This window comes from Drosophila melanogaster, chromosome 2L (assembly GCF_000001215.4).
Source record: "Drosophila melanogaster chromosome 2L".
Classification (NCBI taxonomy): Eukaryota; Metazoa; Arthropoda; class Insecta; order Diptera; family Drosophilidae; genus Drosophila; species Drosophila melanogaster.
Window position 1 is genome coordinate 1,261,881 of NT_033779.5, and position 21,176 is coordinate 1,283,056.

At 42.9% G+C, this 21,176-nt stretch overlaps 1 protein-coding gene across 2 annotated transcripts in view; it reads left to right on the plus strand.

Moving 5' to 3' along the window:
• robo3 (roundabout 3) overlaps positions 1-21,176 on the plus strand; it is a 40,180-nt gene that overhangs the window by 5,464 nt on the left and 13,540 nt on the right. For both annotated transcript variants that reach the window (NM_001382178.1, NM_134748.4), the window contains exons 2-3: positions 11,705-11,898; positions 18,719-18,821. In NM_001382178.1, coding sequence (NP_001368960.1) covers positions 11,705-11,898; positions 18,719-18,821 — 297 coding nt within the window. The remainder of the gene's footprint in view (positions 1-11,704; positions 11,899-18,718; positions 18,822-21,176) is intronic.

Below are 21,176 nucleotides of genomic sequence, written 5' to 3' on the forward strand. Positions count from 1 at the left end.
CCTGTGCGGCTCATAGTCGCGTTTCCAGGGTTTTTAGTGGATTTTTATGTCCTGTATTCCTGCATTCAGCTGCTCAAGAACTTGCAGTATTTATGGGTTGTTGCAATTTTATTTATTTATTTCGTGGCTTTTTTCCTCGTCGCATTCTGGGTCCTTTGGTGTCCTGGCAGTCAATTATGTCAAAGTTGTCGATTCAGGAATGAAAAGTGCAGGGCGTTGGCGTAAGCAGCTTTTGTACAAGAAGCTATTTTCTTATTTTCTTTGTATACCAGAGTGCGGAAAATGTTAAATGTAGGTTATAATTTCAAGTGCACCAACCAAATGGAAGGCTGGAATGGAAAAAATTGAGTGGTTCTGGCAGAGAGTGCAGCTGACAAACTCAAATTGAAGGGGGCACAAAAGTTTTCCCTTCGGTGCATTTGGATTGGCTAAATAAACGGAGCTGCAGTAATCAAGAATGAAGTTTTTAATTGAAGGACTTCATTCGCCGCACAAGTTTATGAATAATGGGGCCATTACAGTTTTAGTTGAGTGTTTAAGGAAGGGAAATATATATCATTTAAGTAATATTTTCTCGATTTAACATTTTTGCATAAATATTAGCAGCTTTTCATTGCACAATTGCTTAAATATTCTCCACGTTTTATGTCCCTCTGGAAATCTGTAGCTCCATTAAACTTTAAGTCGAAAACTCTTATCAAGCGTAATCCTTAAGCGGCTTCATCTCTGGGGCACTTAAACTTGAAATGCCATTTGTTAACCCTTTTGCCGCCTTTTTATGACTTATAATTTTTGCCAACTCATTGCCTTTGACTTCGCCAAGGAAAATCGCAGCCGCACTGTTCGACTTCGCCATTTGTTGCGCCGGAAATATCCGAGTAGTCTGCATAATTTATCAATGTCAAAGCTGCCCGATGATGAACGCCCGAAAATTGCCAGGACAGCAGATTGTAGCCGGGCCCATTTCATTGTCCTTTCCCGGCGAATCGATAAACGGACTTGTTGCCCCAGCCAAGAAGCACGGGGGAGGCCATAAAATTTGAGCTTTTTAACAAGCAAATCGAATGAAAGGCCGACGACAGGGATATTGTTGATATGAGCGAAGAAAAGAAAAGAAATGGAATGAAAAGGACATGCCTGCTGACCCAAGTCCAAGCTGCTTATCAATGGCCTAAGCCAAGCATTCCATTCCATTCCGCTCTTTTGTTGACTTACCTTTTGTATGGCAGGCAGTCAGGACATTTTATATTTATTAAAAAGAAGAGGGCACAACTTTCGCTTCGTTTCTGGGTTTTCGGGTAATAGGCATCCGGTCATAAAAACATGAATTGTGGCTCTTAGCAGCAAATCCAATTGGGCATAAATCGGCTTTGTCGGCAGCACATGAGATGGATCCTTCCTCTCAGATAGCTGCTTTTACCTCCCCGGCTTCCTTTTAGGTTCTTAGGTCCTGGCTCGTTTCATGGCTTTGCTCGGCTCTCTATTGTGGGCTTTATTTTATGTGCATTTAGGCACAATGCGCTTATTGACTTAATGACAAATGTAGTTAGGCAACACAATGACTGACAATGCACTGCGAGAAATGTATCTTTTTCGAGACTATGATAAAAAGGATACTGAGTGCCTTTTATATTGTTGCTTACCTATAGACAGCTTGATTGGCGATTTGGAGTTCATCGTTGTAATATTTAAGATCATTAACTTAAATATCCCTTATTCCGTGAAGTACAAAATATAATCTATTATTATTGTAACACAAATTCTGTTAGTGCTATTTCCCATTCCTGTTCCTGATCCCCTCCCACGTTTCCCGCTGCCGTTAACATTTCTCCTGCTGTTTGTGAGCCAAAGTGCTTGAGTTTCCTATTATAAGAGACTTAACTGAAATTGCATTGTGGCCTGCATCCTGCACTTGTCACCGCCAGCACCCCGAGCTATTTTCTTCTTCATTCTCCGCTGCTTTTCTCAAGGATGTTGACAAATTTACAAACGCGAAAGTGAATTTTCTTTCAATTTTGTTGCAACGACGGGAGCCAGGAGCTGCTATTCCGATCGCCTCTCTCTTTCGCCCTGCCTGCTGGCGTCTCTTTCACTCGAACTTTCCCTCTTCCCCGATTTTTCCTTTACTGCCTGCCTTTCCTGACAGGCAGGATGCGCGCCTAAGTAGTTTTTGTATAATTGCACTCGTCATTGTCGTCGTCGACATTCTTGCCGGGGATACTTGTGCCTGTCCCTTTTACACCAGTCAACCCCTCTCTCTTGCACCTTGCTGTCCCTCTCTTTCACTCCTCAGCAGGAGACTAGCTCGCGGCAGTGACAACAACAGCAATTAAGGAATGTTAACAAGCGCACTTTTCAACTTTGGCTCGCGGCTCTCTGTTGCACTTCAAAGGTGTGCCGCTGTGTTTTTCCCTGCGTATGTGTGTGTGTATGTGCCTGTGCCACGCCTATCCGCCTCCTTTCTGCGGCTTTGTCAGGACACAATCTTATGCAGACTCTTCAATTTTGTGACTGATTGGTTGGGAAATCATTCGAATAAGACACCGTGGGATATTTCGAGCTTGCTAGCTGTATAGTAAACCTCATATCAACCTTTGTCCAGTCATATACATCGAGTATTAATCAAAAACATCTCAAATATGGACAGGTCCTTTTAAATCATCATTTAAACCAATTCACTAACCCACTTCAGGTCGGTTAACCTTAGCTTCTGAATTATTCATAGAGCCACATAACCCAATTGCATTCTCAAGCGGACGATGATTGACACATAGCCCACTTAAAGTACCCTGCCAATTAAAAATCAATTTTACAGGACATATCTTGCGTGCCACCGTGTGTCTTCATTTAACAAATCTGAAAATAATTGAAAGTTAGCAGCATAGGTCCCCGAAAACTATGGCATAGTTTTAAAAATTCCCCTGTTGACAATTAAGCTAAGCAGAAAACACAACAAGGACCCTGGGAACCCGAAGCGAAACCAGTCGCAGACACAACAGAAGCAAAACAAAAGCAAACTGAAATGCGTCAAAGGCACGCAACCCTAAACACCGAAAAAGGATAAAGGAATGGGAGGTGAAAGGAGCGTGGGTGGGCTACAGATATATCCACCCACCCATGAGAATGAAGGAAAACTGGTTTCGGTTTCGGTTTCTGCTGGTTAGCAACCCTAATTTACTTTTAATAACTTCATAGGCACAGCTCAAAACAGGCAACGCAGGCAGGGGAGCATTAAAAGTGTCCTTTTTCACATGGCCGAGGAAGAGGACGAATGTGGCGGCGTTAATTTCGATTTTGCTTAACGAGGGTTAAATGCCTGCCCCACGCCAACAGTTTAACGCAACTTGTCAGAGTTTGTCAGCAGCACTGGCAGCCAACTGGGCGTATGAGCGATATCGATAACGATAATTACACATGCAGACATGCTCCACCTCCTGCATTCCCCTTCGCCCTCCTCCTATCACGACGCAACGCATTCAGGTGAAAAATTCAATTTGCAACGTGCAGATAGGCCCTCCAGGCCGAACATGTCTAAGTGTGCGATTGGGTTTCGCTTGGCCTGTTGTTTTCTGCGTGTTTTTTTGTTTGGGTAGACATTCGGTATTTGGATGGTTACTGGCTTGAGGCGCACCAAGTGTGCGGCTGCATGACTGAGTGACTTTGCTGTCAGAACATAGATTTGTGATGCAAGCGATGCCGAAAAAATGAGTTGAGGAAATGGCAGCCAAGACAGATGACAACCACAAGTGTGTTGCAAATAACGATGGCATCGTGTCACGTTGGGTTGACAGCTCAGCTTATATAATTATTAGGACTTCAAGTATCACTTCATTACTTATACTTTTCGGTGTACAATAAAATAATAATTGGTTAAGCAATTTTAATTTCATTTTCTCACTGTACATACTAACATTTGGTCCTTCTAGCCGGATTCAACTTGGGTTAAATTTTAAAATCGATTAAAATAGTTTCGACTCCCATCTCTAACCGATTTGGCAGCTGCAGGCGGGCAAAGCGAAGACCACCGAGAAATCGAAAAGACACAGCCCAGAATCGATGGGGAGAGCAGACTTTGAGTGACTGAAGCGGAACTGTGAACGCCAGATTCTGTGATTTGATGCCATGTCCTGGCGGTGGAGGATGTGGTTGTGATGACGCCTTTGCCGGCTTCCAGCCTCAGCTTCTGGTTCAGATTCAGACTCAGCTCCATCAGCTCCTTTCCATTTCCATCTTGGTCGACCAGCCCAATGCCATTGCCATTCCGCATTGCCTGCTTTTGACAGTCGTTTTGCAAACATGTCGAAGCCATTAAGACAATCATGCGTTCTCTCTGTTCTCCGGGCCCCAAATCCCCATTCTACTACATCAAGTGTTTTTTCGGAATGCTCCTCCTGCGCACACTTCTCATTCCAGTTTTTGCAGATATTCCCCCTCGTCCGTGTTTTTTGTGTGCTGGATCGTTTTGTGATGCATGTTTTGTTTTTGAAAAATGGCTGTCGCGTCACTTCTATTGTGTTTCTGAGTGTCTGTCCTTCATTCTCCTCATCTGCCTCTCGCTTTCGTCTGTTTTGTCACAAAGATTTATGCGTTGCAATTTACACAGGAACAAAAAAGGAGAAAAAATCCAGAAGTGAGGCAAAAATGTTTGCCCAACGCTTAGATTGAGTGGAAGTCCTTTTTGTGGGCACTGCGGAGGTGTCGAAACGGATTCCAATACTGAAGAAGGTCTTCTTCCTACTCACTTTTTGAGCTGTCTCCTTCGAGGGCTTTACAAGTCTAGTGCCTGTGTTTCTAGGGAATCATTTTTTACCGGCTACTATTTATTCATCGGGGTGTTAAATTACGAGAGTGGTTTGAAATACAGCTTTTTATCGCGATGCATTGATATTGATAAGACCGAATAATGCAAATGCATTAAAAGCGATATTCAGAGTATTCAGAAAAGTATGTGTATTGAAGTATTAATAATAAAAAACACACAACTCGTTTCCTTTTTATTTATATTAATTTGGTTTCATGCCGCCATTAAGCTCAAAAATAATGTCCCCATGAATTTTAATCAGAATTTGCAGCCCAACGAAAACGAATTCAAAATAATATTCCGTCGGGCAGGAAAACTTAATGACTTATGAGTGGCATAAAACGGGGCCCAAACTAAATTATCCCATATTTCAGAGAGGCCCACGTCGCCACGAAACACCCCAAAAATGGAAAACCTCTCTGCAGCCCCCAAGCCAAAAAACCAAACGCATTGCAGCATAAAAAGTTTCAGAGACCATAAAAAGCCGGGATGGGTGAAAACTAATGAAAGGAGCCAAGCGGGGATGGAACTTTCCCAATCGTTATCACAACAAAAAACAAGGATAACGGAGGACAGGACCGGGACAACAAGGACCACGAGCATAACGACAGATTGAACCCTTCGCTTTTAATGCAATTAAGTTTAATTGAAAATTTTCACTCCGAAATTATGAGGCGAACGTGTTGCTGGAGGAGCAGGGAGCAGCTTCGGCAATCAGGCAGATAGAAATTAACATGAACACACTGTTATGGTGGAGTGCCATATCCTGGGTGCTCGGCACGTAGACGCCTCGTCCTTCGTCCTGACTGAAAGCAATCAAGCGTTCAAATCACTAGCCCCAAAAAGCCCAAGTTTCTTTGATGCTGCGTAGTGGTGGTATGGGCGGTATGGGGCGTGGTTACCCGGCAGGACTTTATTACAAAACAAACAACGAAGCGACAAAGTGAGACAGCAATACCAAGCCCCCCAGCATTTAACTTATCTTTTATCTTGATTGCTGTTGACGATGACAGGGATAATGATGATGATGGCGCCTGTTCACGGTCTCCTGTCCGTCCGATCTCACCGATTTCAGTTTCAGTTTACCTGTTCCCGGATGGGATTTGTGTTTGAACAAGCGCGAATGGCGCTTGATTTTAATTAGCATTTGACACAGCAGCTTGACAGCTGGCAGATCCTTAACTCCTGGCCCCTGTAGCTCTGCGGCTCCTGCTTAATGAGCCATCACCCAACTGGAATTGCAAATGTCCCCGTGTGCAAATAAGTATATCCTTGTGGCTGCTCTAGACCAAACAAAACGAAGCGAATTCCCCTCGTAACATTTTACGCTCGACAAAGTTTCCGAACTCGAAAAAGTAGTTGCTGCCACTGAAATTAAGCGAGAGCTGGGGTAAAATTGAAAATACTCTTGCCGTGTTTCTTGGGAATTTGCTTCGGAGAACTTTAAAAAATAGCTTAAATCGGAATTCATTTAGATACAAGCAATCTGCGAGGTTTCATTCTCCAATGTCTTTTTGCTTTAACAGCGTTACCTTAATTTCCTAAATCTCGAACTGAATTTCCAGCTTGAATCCAAGCCTTGCAATAAAGTCAGCACACTTTTAGCAGATAGATCTCACTGGGAATTGTAACTGGGATAACTGACACTTTCATCCATCCACCCAAACACACATTGGACATGGAAGCCCGTCCAAGGATTTGTCACCGGATGCGCTGCGCCGGAAAATTCAATGTGAAAACTGCATTTGCCATGTGCGATGTGGGATGTACGAATGTTTTTGTGTCGGAGGATGAGGCTGAGTGTGTGTTTTTGCAGATGGCATAGTGTCAGGTATGCCTGGCTGGAGACTAAGCTGCCGTTAAGGCTCCAACTGGAGCCGAAGCCAAAGCTCGAGCCAAGTGCAGTTGCATCTACCTGAATTCATACATATGTATGCCAGATATTGGACACATGCTATTTGAAGGAGGAAAAGGGGAAAAGGGACCTGCCGAAAAATGTGGAGCAATAGCTGGCAATGATTCTCTGTAGACAAAGTAACCCACATGTGGGAGCAGCAATAGATATGCGCAAGGCTGTAAAAGCTAAGCACTGGAAAAAACAAGTTCATATGTTTGGTCCTTCAAGCCGGATAGACACTGAATTCTGAATTGGCGAACCCAGAATGAAGTGTACGTTTGCATTACTTACTTCATTTCAAATTGAAAACTCTTTTCTCGCAGTGCATGCGGCATATGCCACAAGTATTTGCAAAATTTTTGTGTGCCCCGTACTCCCCCCTTTCAGCATTGTAATGCATTTACCAGGGGGCACAAAACTTTCTGCTCAGCTCTCTCAATGCAAATGTGTGAGCTCTCCCGTGCGCCCTGAATTATTTATACTGCTGGCACTCTATATGCACAAGTCGAAGTTGCCTAAGCATAAATAAAGTTGGCAATAAAAAAATGTAGGAAAAATTGAAGTTTTCCTGGGCTGTCGAATGCATCATGACTCTTGAACGTTTCACTGGTCAAAACTCACTTCGAGGGGTGTTACGAACAATTAGAAGAAGTGTCACTTCACCACACCCCCACAAAATGAAGAAAAAAAAAAAAAACAATAGAAAAACCAAGTTAAAAGAAGTGAGTCATGGCCAAAAAACACCCAAACACCCTTGTCTGCGATTGGAAGAGTAAAATGGTACAATTTATGGTTGTTTCGGGTTGTTTCTGCCGTTGTTATAACGATGGGTGTGCGTCGTTATGATTCATAACTAAACAAGAACAACCAAAGAACTCTCGACAACATCCCCGGAAACAATTTGCGGCACACGAACACGAGGCGTTTACAAAAGTTTAATTTTACTCACTTTTTTGTGGACGGTGGTTTTTTCCTGGTTCCTGCCAGTGCCAAATGTTCACAAAAACTTGGCCCTTTTTGTTGTTTCATTGCAAATTTACATACGAAATATATGGTGGAATTGTACGTGGTATTTTCAGACTCAAAATGGAGTCAGTATGTTTTGTATTTGGTTCGATTACGTTTGGTTAGAGCGATAGAAGCGCTGTTTAAGGGGCTTAATAAATTTATCCAAAATATTTCCACGTACAAGCCAACTTCCCCAGCTGCAAAATCCTCTACTTAATTATATTGCTTTCCTGGTAAGAGCCTTTCCAACCAACGCATGCTTGACACACCTAATTTATGAGGATGAACATGAATATACATATTAAATATACATATTCAGTCCAATTTGGTAAGCTCCTTCATCGCTAAATGCCCCACTGACACCCATCCGTTATTGCTGCCTTCGCTCCCTACAAGACACATTTTCCAAGCAGCTGTTGCTGTGTCTGCTGCTTTTCACGTAAATTATAGCAAAATTTAATTATTGCATTGGCCGTTCTACTTTACTTAGCCGGCCAGGACGAGGGACGAAGGATGGGAGGGCCCAACTAACATAGTTCCTTAGTCGGAGGCAGCAAGAAAAACGATTACAACAAGGGCTGTATGTCGAAAAGTACGCTACTAAAACAATTAGCAAGTCTCAGAGTGGGGCTATAATTAAAACAACAATGGGGATAAGGAGTCGCCTCCTGCCGCCACACATACGGGCTGCCTTTGATTGATGATGCAAAAGCAGCTAAAGCAGGCTGCCCCTTGAAGTATGCAACACATAAGCAACTTGCGAAGGCGCTGAAGGAACTCGCACTTTTTTGGGGCAGGAGCTGGGAAGTGGTGGGGGTGGTGCACCACCCCCTGGGAGCCTTTGCTTTGTTTTTGACCCGCCAGCGACGGCAACAAACTATGCAGTGCCACATACAACAAGGGAAGGAATCCCTGGCAAAAACTATGATAGAAAGGAGAAGTTTGAATACCCTTGTATTTCCTCAAAACCCTTAGGATAATGCTATGGGTTTTTAACTAGGATATCACTTTACATAGTTCATTATAGCCGATAAATGTATAAATATTTACTTAAGATGCATTTATTGAATATATTCGTCTATGCTCACTTCAGTTGGCGATGCCCAACCAAGCAAATGTGTGTTATTATACACACACACACACACACATGCCCGGAAAATACCCCACTATTTCCACTGTCTGCCAAAAGGAAAGAAAATGTTTAAGGAAATTGCAGCAAATATTTTGCTTGTTAAGTGAAACCCAGTTTGGCGAAACGTTTTCCCAGCAATTTCTTCGGGCATTTCGACAACGTCTTGGCCCCGAGTCCGGACTGCTTGCTCCTGGTGTCCTGGGGAACTGGATTTTAGTTGCTTACTCCAGAAAACCATCGCCCCTCCACCAAATGCACTACACACAGCACTATTTGATGCATTTTGCATAAGCGCTGGGCAAATGCCTTTGCTGCTTTTATGCAAATTTCTAGCATTTTCCATGTCGTTACATTCTTCGTCGTGTTTTAGCTGCGACGTAAATGCATATATGCATGGTTGTACTGGGCATATATGCGAATATATGCGAGTGCAACTTTCCTTTGCCTTGGCATGCAATTAAAACTAAATTAGTAGGCCTCTGGGCCACATCTGGTCGGCTGCAATCGCTGCTGTTGGCAAATTCGCCCTGTTTACTAATTGAATTATTCAGCTGCAAGTCGCCAAGTGTTCCTCTGAAAATGAAGCGTAATACCCAACCGCCAACTGTTCGTTTGAACCCTTTTTTAGGTGTTGAACATCACCGCAGGGCCCAAACCGCACAAGCCAACTTTCGTCCTGGCGTGGTCCTTGTGCCTGGTCAGCAAAGATATGCACAAACAGGAGAGGCAGCCAAAAAAAAATTATGTCCTGGTTGAGCAACTTTCGGTGGTGAACACGCCCTCAACGCCCCTTGCCTTGGCATTTTTTTTATTCGGTTTTGGACAACCCCACATGCGACATTTAACCCTCGAATTGTGCTCAGCGGACACATTGAATGCTTACACTTGGTCACGAGTTGTGTTCGCTTTGCTCTGGGACTTGTGGAAATAAATGTGTGTAACGAATGGGGGTTTTACGTGCTCCACTAATATAAATAAGTTTTAAGGTGGGCAAACAACAAGGTTCGTTTACAGAACTATTATAAGGGTTTATAAAGATCTGCTTAATCAAAGGGTATCCAGCGATCGTTTCTTCAATCAGCTTTCTTTCATTTAGAATTTCTTATTTCCTTTTTTTTCTGAGACTCCCACACCATTTGCATTTTTTTTTTTGTGTCCTTACATGTTGATTTTTCGACTGCCATAACTCCCATTTCCATTCCCATTCCCATTCCCATTCCGTGCCCACTCCAGCTCAGTGTTTTATTTTCATTTTCGTTGTTGAAATAACATTGACATGCCGTCTTGCTGGTTGACCCCTGGCTCCCCCACGGGGGTGGAAAGTTCTCCTGGCGGCAGGACATGCAACACGTCTATGCGCTCCCAACCTCCCCTTTCCACCAACAATATTTTCCCCGAACTGCGATCAGGAATTCGATTTCCAACTTGCGACTTGCTGGGTGCAACGTCTGTCCGCTTTGTTGTTGTTCGCTCCGGATGACATGCAACTTTTGCCCCGAGCTGTTTGTTGCTGTCGTTGTTGTGTTGCAATCGACAACAAACTGGAAGAGCAACAAATGCTGCCTCGACTGCCTTTTATTAAATAACGTTTCAATATTCCAACATTTTCTGACATATCAATTTTCGCGCGGCGTAGCCAGCATAGATATATAAAGTCATGCACTGGCAGAAATACCTAAAAATTTAATCATTTATCAAAAACATTATTCATGCTGTGTGAACAGCTTTGGTTAATCCTAAAAGCCTTCTAAATCTAAATCTATTTTTCATGCCTCAAGATCAATTCGATTGATTCCTTATATTGCATTAGATAGTGTAGATATCCTGAATATCCTGATGGCGAACATGTAGTTTCGTATATTCTCAGTGCAAAAGAAATACGTTTATAGATTTGAGCTGCGATATGAATAAAGTTTTGCATCTTGCTCCGTTTGCTTGGCGAGTGTTTGTGGGTGACAGCAAATTGTTTAGATATGGCATGAAAATTGAAATTTATGTCCTTGCCATTGACAGATTGCTAGCAGCAAATACTCGAGAGTTGGTCTGCGGTTAGCAAATAAAGATTGTGCGATTTCGCAAGTGTTCCTGAATGGTTTGATGGGGTGTTGGGCGTGGAAAGCGAGTGGAAAATGGATTTTCTTTCGATTGCGGGGGTGGAAAGTATCGCAGAATGCTCCGATCAATTTGAGCAATTGAGATTGCGAAATAGTGGCGCAATGGCCATCCATTTGCAGATTAACCGCGATTTTAAATTCGGCAATTCTAGGCCAAAGTTGCTCTTTAGCTGCTTAAAATTCCTTTTCGCTGGCGCTAAAGTTTCCAAATAAAGTTTTGAATGGTAAGGCTGGGGAATAACAAAAGACTATGCTAATCTCTGGCTTATCTAACCTATGAGCCCAGCCCTTTTCCACCTTTTCCACCCAGTTAATTTCCCAGCGTTTGCATTATGCAAAACAAAACAAAAAGGGGTGAAATATGCAGAGAAAAAAACTACTTAGCTGCTAAGCTGCCGGGTCTTTTGCCGCATATGCAAATCTAAACAAATTAATTCCAAACTGAGTCCTTTGAGCGGAAATTCCTCTGCCCCCAACTTTCAGCCCCCATTTGCTGCAGTTTCAGCTGCGACTTCATTTGCAACGTCAACGGCAATGCGCATTAACATTGTTTTCATTTGCCAACGAGCGATTTTCCCTCCTTTTTTTTTAATTTTTTCGTTTCGTTTCTTTTCGCATTTGTACAAACCGCTGACGATGATGACGCCGCCGCTGACTGACGCAGCGGAAACGGAAGGGGGCCTTTCCCATTTGATACATACATATATATTCCACATTCCTTTCATATCCACCTCTGTCTCCTCTTTTTTCAGGATCCCATCCGCCGCGGATAGTGGAGCATCCCATAGATACGACAGTGCCGCGACACGAGCCAGCCACGCTTAATTGCAAAGCCGAGGGCAGCCCCACGCCCACCATCCAGTGGTACAAGGATGGGGTGCCCCTGAAGATCCTGCCGGGCTCCCACCGCATCACCCTGCCAGCCGGCGGATTGTTTTTCCTCAAGGTAAGCGACGGGCGGAGATGCGCCGGTGGAAAATTGAAAAGGTTAAGTGCAGCCAGGGGGTAAATGGAAATTGGGATACCTGGATACCTGGATGTGGAACGTGAATGATTGTGGTATTTATGGAAAAGTATGCTTGATACTAAGTCCCCCTTTTTATACGAGGCACAAACTTATTAATTCAAAATGACTGCTTACATAGATGATTTCGTTTTATATAATCAAGAGAATAACTACAATTGATGTGCTCAATAAGGAACTTCCTTCGGAGTCAGTGAGACCATGTTCCTAGCCAAATGGCCTGTGGTGTATTTACATTATTTCGCCAGCTTGGATTTTCTTCACTTCAGTTCGTCCTCTTGTTCTATTTGCATGCATAATTATTATTTCAGTTGAGTTCCATGCTTTCATTCATAATGAAAGAGACAATGGCGAGGAGTAAAGGAAGATCCTGCGAGTTGCTTAAAAAATATTCATTTTGCCAGGCCATCTGTTGAGTGATGAGCAAACTAATTGCTTTTATTTTTAACTCTCCTTTGTCGGCCAACTTTTTCCGTTCGTATCATTTGGCGGCAAGCTGCAAAAATATTTTTGCAGAAAAATTGTTCGGTCTTCGCTGGGCAACAACTTCATTAACGCAAGGTAAACAAACATTAAGCGGGGAAAGTCGGAAAAGCGGGAAAGCGGAGAAAGGCAGCGGCGCAAGAGAAAGCGACAGACAGACAAATAAAGACGTAACGGAAGCCGGTGGAAGCGGAGCCAGCAAAAGTCAGTTGCAGCCTGATGAGCTCTGATTGGGAGGAACTGGGATGGCTGAACACTGAGAGAAATGAATGCGTACTCAAAATTCTGATATTTCTCGATTTAAATCGTAGTATTTTGTTCATAACTTTCTTAGAAAACTTCTGAAGATAGAATGTCATACCTCGTTGAACTCGTAATAAAATTTGCATTTACGCCTAAAAATTTTATTTTTTAGCCATTTTTCGCAAAAAATCATGATGTTACCCCTTTCCAAAATTCGAAAATTTTGAAAAAAATTTTTTTTTCCGAAACGTTCAAAAAGTGATTCTATTGGTTAGATTAGGTCAACAGAAGTTCAAAACAGTCGCAAACTCGACTGTGTGACTATTTTTACACATTTGGCAAAATATCGTATGTCGTTTTAAATGCAAGATATTTCTCTCAGTGCAGCAAGTATGAGTGACTGCTACGAGTGACTCCCTGGCCACGGACTCTTCGCTGAGCTGAGCAGAGCACTCAGCAAATTTACGACGCAAAAAGCCAACGGGAGCCGCGTTGATTATGCTGATGATGCAGTTGGAATCGCAGCCTCCACTGCGTGGGAAGGGGATTTGGGCTATATGGAGCTGGGATTCGGGATAGAGAATTCGGAATTCAGGATTCAGAACTCAGAACTCTGGATTCTGGGTGCAGGATGCAGGGTGCAGCGGACTGGGGATGCGAAGGCACTCTGAGCTTGCCACTTTTCACACTCGATCTGCCTGGGTGTCTGGGCGCTTATGGTTCTGTATTTGTGCTTGCCGCATGCCACTGTATTTGTTTATCACTTAAGTGCAAAAAGGGATTTGAGCATTTTCCTTCAGCCATTGCCTCTGGCATTTCCAGACTCCGGCTTCCGCTGATGCCTGCGAAATGTCTCTGTGCCATCGCTTTTTGCGGCGCTCTCCTAACGACTTTTAAATGAATTAATTCCACGGGTGTCCTGGCACCACATCCTGCCATCTAATGTGTTCTTTGCCTTCGCTGAGCCACGTTCTATGGCGTTAGTGGCAATGGTGAGTTTGCCAGCCATTCCCTTTGATACTATTTAGTTCTTAAATCCCTCAGTTCCAAAAGTTAAAGTAATGGAAACACAGGCCTACTTTCTAGAATTTAATAACTTTTTGCAAGGTCCCTGACCTATCTTATTACTTTATTTACAACTGTTTCGGCATATGAAACCCTCTGTAAATGTTTCACAAACCCAGAACAAATATACTTCACATCATTTCATTGCTCCCCAGAGGCATAATTTAAATTCTAATTCCGGCAGGCTTCCACTCCCCGAAAAGGACATTCATCTTACTTATAAGTGCCAGACCACTTCGAAGGAAACTTCAACCAGACATTATTGCTATAACGATGGAGCCCAGTTGAGAACGAGACGGGCAGAAAGTGTGCAACACTATCGAATGTGGCGCCTCCAAACAGGGGGAGCTGAAAGGAAAATCCCTCTTTAATTTAGGGGGCGAAAATAAAGTTTTCCTGTTCTTTTTTTTGGGGGCTTTAAGTGCTGAAGGCAAGCGGAGTATGGTCGGGAAAATGTACAGGCGAATAGGGAATATGCAATAAAATACAAAAGCATGTACAATGTGTATATTTGCGGGAGAGATGGAGTTTCGACCGAAAAAATAGGAGCAGCACGCTGGAAGCGTAGTGAGAAGTGACACGGAGGAGCGAGCGATGGCAAGACAGACAATAATTTACGTAACTCCACGACAGGAAAATGGGGAAAATAAGGCAGAATCGAAGAAACACACACACTTGTGCGGGGGAAACAAATGTCTGCGTGTTGGTGCTCAAGTGTGCGTGTAGTCGTGAGCAGCACTTTCCGCACATCATCTGGTGGAAAGTCCTTAAAGCTGGCACTCGTGCTGAGTTCTCAAGGAGTCACTCTTCCGGTCACGAAATCGGCAATGGGTTATTCTAGGAAAATAGTTTTTTATACGCAAACCATGCATTTAATGCACGGATGTAATAAGATCAGAAATCAAAAGATCTAATCAAAGGAACTAGTTAAATATAGTTAACTTTAAGGCTAGCATCTCCCATGTCGCTGCATGCAGAGACATCCTTCCATTTCGCGTCCTTGACTAAAGTTACCCGAGCTCTCTGTTTGCTCTGTCTGACTCTGAAGTGCTAGCATGCACTTACATATACGTACGTACATCCGTCTGCCTGCAGCCATCCCTCTTCCTCACCTCCTCACCACCGGACCAAACTTAACGTTTATTTAAATGTCTGCCACATTTGGTCATAGTTTCTTTGCCGCACAAGAACTACTTATCCTTGCTTCCAGACTGCGGCAACTTTAAAAAAGGCAATCAGGTGGCGCAGAGCGGAGGCGAATAAATCAAAGCGTGACTTTGGATCCTGGCTGATTGCATTTTCGAGGTGCTGCCCGAGAAGAGCGTAATTAAAAAGCAGTCGAGGCTCAAAAGTTAATGCCTCCCTTTTGGGCGGAAATAACTTTATGCACTTCACTGTACAGTGAGCACATTTTAATGAGTTTACAAACGCTCGACACATTCGCGGGGCCATAAAATAAAAATCTCTTCCCCTATATATGCACATACATAAATAAATAAATACAGGGCTCGAGCCGAGTTGAGTGGTGTTGGGACCAACACTGCGTATGAGTTATGTTTTTATGAGCAGGGTGACGATTTTTCCATCATGTGCTTTTTTTTCTCTTTTTTGCTTTCCTGTGCCTCAGGGCTGTTTATTAACTGAAGGTGTGAGGGAAAAATGCTTTTGAGCCGCGTTTAATGAATGAGCGGAAGGGAAATGGGCTGAGGGGCTGAAACAGGGCTTAAGAAATTCCCCTGGATGATTGAATTAGTAAAGGAAGGGAGGGGGGGAGCTGAGGTTAAAAGGCGGATTTTTAATGAGGAGATTAACGGGGAAGTGGGGTTAAGGCCTGAACGATGCAAGACTTATTAAAAGGAATAAACAAGAAGTACACTTGCTTTCAAAATACTTTTTTAATGGAGTTTTGGTGCTTTGCAGAAGTTGGAAGCCATACGGAACTTTGATTGACATGTTTTTAATTCACTTATATCGTAATCGGATAAGAAGCAAGTATTAATTAAAAAGAGAAAATGTATTCATATGTTATGTTATGTTATTCCTTTCTTTCAAGATGAGTTACTCGAATCTAATACATATCCTCTTTTTCTACTTTGATACAAAGAAAATACCATTTATTTTTTATCAATGCTCCAAATTGGAATGTTATAACCCTTCGAGAGCTAATTGCTCTCACTTTTCGCTGCAAATTCGCTTCCAAATTAAAAGTGAAAGTATTTTAACCAAAACCATACCCATTCAGTCGACAAGCAGATTTGCCTAATTCCATTTCGTTTCAGACTCGTTTCGGGCTCAATTAAAACCATTTACACGTCGCACTTTACACGAGCTTTAAAATTTAAACCAAATTATAAAACACTCAAGAGTTAGAGGGGATTCCCCCTCGTAAAAAACGGAGGCCTCCGAGTGCGAGGGAGGCGGCGACAGATAGGCCATCTCCCTCTGGCACACGCAGCAGACAATTACGAAATGTTGCAACATGAAAACGGGAATGGCTCCCAAATGAAATGTTTGAAAATTTATGGGTATTTTAAATTAAAACGGAAGCGTGTTTTCAACGCGCTTCTCTCGCAGACTCGCACACACACACACACACACACACACAGAGACACAGTGGCAGTCACACAGATACAGCCAATATATTTTATAGCTCCCCCTTGTCACCCGAAAACCCCACGAAAAGAGATTCCCCCCCACAAAAGTTGCACGTAGCACACGGCAAATATTTTTCCCTAGCTGCTGCTGTTTTATTTTTTGCTCTTTGGTGTCAAATCAGTTTCAATGTTTGCACGCACAACAACAAAGAGAACAACAAGCGGGGAATAATAACAACAATAAATACAAGCAACCAATTCGCTGGCTCAAGTCATTAAAGATATAAATAAATTTATGTGACTTCTGGCAATGTTTTCTTCGCTTTTCTGTTGTAATCCTACGTTGTTCTTCTTTTTTTTTTGGGCTCACAAAGGCAGTTACTTGCCAAGTCCAAATTAAATTTTCAGCAGCAGAAAAGCAGGGAAAACGAAGGACAGGACAGTGCGTTACAAAACCATAGTTGTTGGGAAATAATAATGTAAATTACACCATTTCTGCATAGGGTCGAGTTAATCACTAGTAACTTCACAAGTCTAAAGGTTTCTTTTTCAAATAATAATACATTTTTTAGAGAAATTCTTATTTAAATATAAGTACTTTCCAGCCCTTACTGTCACCTTATATACTCCGTTTTCTTCATCTGCTCCTACGGTTGCCATTGCAACGAATACTGTTTAATTTTATTTGAGATTTGTGCCCCAGCTCCACGAAAGGATAGTGAGCACGGCTCCTGGGAGGAAGCCTTCGTGGCGCCTCGCCCTAGTAATTCATTTCAATTTTTAATAGGAATCCGCCCTGTGCCCAGCTAATAAGCTTAGCTTCGGCTTACCTTTCGCAGGGACCACATTGCGTATGCTGAATATTCAGCGCGCCAGTTGATGATGGAAATGGGTCAGTGGTAATGGTTAGATTGAGTTGGCTAAGTACCTTGCTTGGTTTATCAAAGTTGACAAAGCTATGTAAAAGGAAAAGTTCAGGTGGAGAGTAGGGTTTGACTTTAAACTGACCCGATTTGAAAGCAAGGAAAGAAGTACAGAAAATTAATTAAAGTTCTTCGCATGCCCTCTTTAAATGTGCGCATACCTACACGACTTTAATATCCTTTAAGACTCTGTAAGCAATGGATATCCTAGTAAATGTGTCTGCTCGCACTTTGTGCTACGTAATCTTACAGCCTTTGAGTTGTTTCCTCTGTGTTGTTTCTGTTTTTAGTCGCTGTTCTGTTCGCTTTTTCTTGCCAACTCGCGCACATATGAAGTATGACAATCGAGGAGCCCGAGGCGCTCCAACTTATTTGTTTTATAAAGCACACCCGCGGCTCAGGACTCGGGATTCAGGACTAAGGAGCAAGGACTCGCTGACGACATGTGTGTATACAGCTGGCGAGGGAAGATTAAATGAAAGAATAATACAGCTGAAGAACCCTTTTGTCATCTTCACTTAGCGCAACACTTAATTTCACTTGGATGAGGCACAAGTTGTGTAAATTGTGCGAACTTTGTTGCCGCTGCTGCCTCTCATTTTCTCCTGCTGCAAGGAGCAGATAAATATGCCACACACACACACACACAAACACACACACAGAGGACACAAACACACTTAGTTTGACATTTAATTTTAAGCGCATGTTGGGGAATTCTTTTGTGCTCCGAAAAACAAATAAACAAACAGTGTAGACAACAAACCCAAAGGGCGAAGGATTCCGCCAGAAGGGCGAGGGGTGCCACGAGATGTAGTAACTATAAAGTTGCTCGAGAGACATTTTATGATTTGAGCACTTGAAGGCAGCAGACGCGCAACAGACAACAGATTGCCGTCTGTTTTATGGCCTCGAATAACCAAGGGGTTCCAGGATGTGCCGGACGGAAGTCCATCCCTTGAAGGAGCATGGGCTCTAGAGAGCCTGGAGAGCCAGCAAATCAACGTCTTAGGGATTCTGGCTGGTGTATCTCAGAGTTGTATCTTTCGCAGTTGCCATTTGTGAAATTACAAATAGGAACGGATTGACGAGGAAAGGCGAATTGAAAGTACTCTTTGAATTAAAAAATAAGATAAAGGGGGATGCTAAAGATACTAAATGCAATCAACGAAATAACGAATCTTTTAGGGTTGCTATTCAAAATTCAGAGAGATAATTGCGCGAAAATCAAAGTGCGTTGCAAAGTCAAAGTATCCCAAACAGAATCCCTTTCCATTTACTACTAAGACCTGCTCATTTCAATTAAAATTACCCACAGCTTGCCCCTGGCTCATGATCCTTTCTCAAGGTCCCTGCAAACAATTTTTTTCGCAGCTCGTCTTCAGTACTTAACTCATTCTAATGCCACCATCGTTTCTTATCCACATCTTTTTGCAGGTTGTCAATTCACGTCGCGAAACAGATGCGGGCATCTACTGGTGCGAGGCGAAGAACGAACTGGGCGTGGCAAGGAGTCGGAACGCCACGTTGCAAGTGGCGGGTAAGTCAAATCCAGAGTCCCCCCCATGTCCTTACACTGATAAAAAAAACACATGACTGCATGATGCAAATACGATTTAATGTGGGATTAAAGTTAATGACTAAATGATACATAAACAAAGGAACTTTAAATTAGTTAGTAGCTATTTTCGTTCAAAAATTGAACAAATTCGAAAGAAGATCTTTCTTTTCTTTCTCTGCATCAACTCCTCTCTAGAAGCGTGTGGTGTGCGTTTTTAATATTCTAAATTGATGTTGATTTTTGCTGCTGCTGGTGATGTTCTTGATGTTGTTGTTGGTTGGGGCAGTGGGGGCGTACCAGCTTTGCCCTTTTTCCCCAGCCAGCAGCCCAAATCACCCGCCCACTTAACTAACTAGCTGTGGAGCTGCTGCGTATACAAGTTTTCCGCTCGAACGCACCCACTTGTCTTGCCAGAGGTCTCCTGCCATCTCCCTCCCTCCACTTGTGGCCGTCTCTTTCTCTGGGCACGCTCTATTGCCGCCTCCATTAACCCGTTTTCATTTCAGCCTTTCCTCCTTTTTTTTCTTCTATTTTTGGTTATATTTGCCAGCTATTTTTTGCGTTTCTGATGCCTTTTTAGCTCAGTCTGATGGCTGAAAATGGTGGACGGTGGGGGAAGGGGTGAAGTGTTCCTGTGTGTGAGTACTGGATTTATTGGACCATATGCAAAACCAAAGAGGCAGTGGTTAGCCATTTCCAAGTTGGGTCAGGTCTGAGATGAATTTTGATGGCCTATGTCATGGATTAATGCGTGGCCAAACAGAAGAGAGATTTAATTAAAATTGATCCCCAGCCTCCTACTTTTAGTTTTTTATATTTCCTTTATAAAGTTATCAAGATGATTTTCATCGGGGTTCAGCATAATACGGCTCCTACATATTAATAAAGCATACGCCATGTGGTGCCATACATATTATGGAAAAAGTAAAACAAAAAATAATATCTTTAACTAGTCAAGATTCTGAAAAACATGTATTTTATAGATAGTAGATATTTTGTTTCTGGGGATGGGCACCATAGATTTTTCTCCTCAACAGTTGGTAGTGAATGTGATGGAGGGTAGTGGGTCCTATCCACCATCCATCGATGCCACCCACGTGGCACTCACTCCATTGCGGCTGAGACCGCCACTTTGTCTTTTGTTGGCTAATATTTCTTTTATTTGCCGCTGCCTTTTCATTCCTGAATGTCTGTCTGGCGGTCCGCCCAGGCCGCCTGTCATGTCCTGGATCTCCTCCCACATGAAAATCGATATTGCTCAGTGTGGAGTTTATTTTGCCTTCGTGCTGGATTGCCCCTGCTTTTGCTGGTGTCTTTCCCTGCTTTTCGAGTCCTGTTTAGCCTCAGCCCGAGCTGGGTTTGCTTTTTGCGGTATGTCCTTGGGGAATATTTTTCAATATTTGCATGTAAATCACGAAAAGCACGTCAAATTTGTTTGCTTGGTTAAAACGTCGTTATTGCGGCTTGCGGTGTTGGTGAAACGAAGGCAAGAGGCGTTCACATTGATTGGGTTAGGCAATAAAATAGCGAACTGGCAAAGGAAAAGGATCGAGAGCAGGAGCAGAAGCAGAAAAAGGACCTCAACTCGTAGGCGGGCTCCCTTGTTCACGTGGCTTTTCCTACGCTTTTTTCCCGGGGCCGGGAGTTTGTCAATAGTAAACATAAGTTGCACATTGTGGGCAAATAAGTATATACATTTGATGTTGTCAGCGCAATTTCGCTTTGAGGGCTGTCAACGCACATGAAGCCTTTGACCTGATATTAAAAGGAGTCCTGTGCAGGACGAACGAGCGGAAGGGCGGCGGTAGGAGTCACATGCTAAATGTGAGGAATTAGAAAATTGTAGGGGAATTATTTCCGGCGTTTCGCAATCATATCTGTAATTTCGTCGGGCCTTTACTTCGTCGGATTACATATATTATTAGCTGGCAAAACGAAAAGTAAATGGACGACTTCAATATTTTCTCTGTGCATGTTATTAAAGCGGCTTTGAAATGTTGTTAACTAAACATTGCTTTAGAAATCATAATGTACTAAGAACTTGAGGCTGTCAGTTACACAATAAATCGTATGAATAGATGCCGCATAACTTGGCGGCCATAGTTGTTCTCAATTAAGCCTGAAATCACTGTTCATTAGCTTAAATTGATCACGTCGCCGACTTGAAGTAGTTGCCATTTCGGGCATCCATCCAATCATAAATCTCCCGTGAGCAGAACCGGGCTGATAAATATAGATAAACGGTCATTTATTAACTCATTATCAGAAGCTGTCCGAATTGGCCGCTAGAAGCGATTTGCACCTTTGTAACCGAGGCTTTTCCGCTCCGATTGG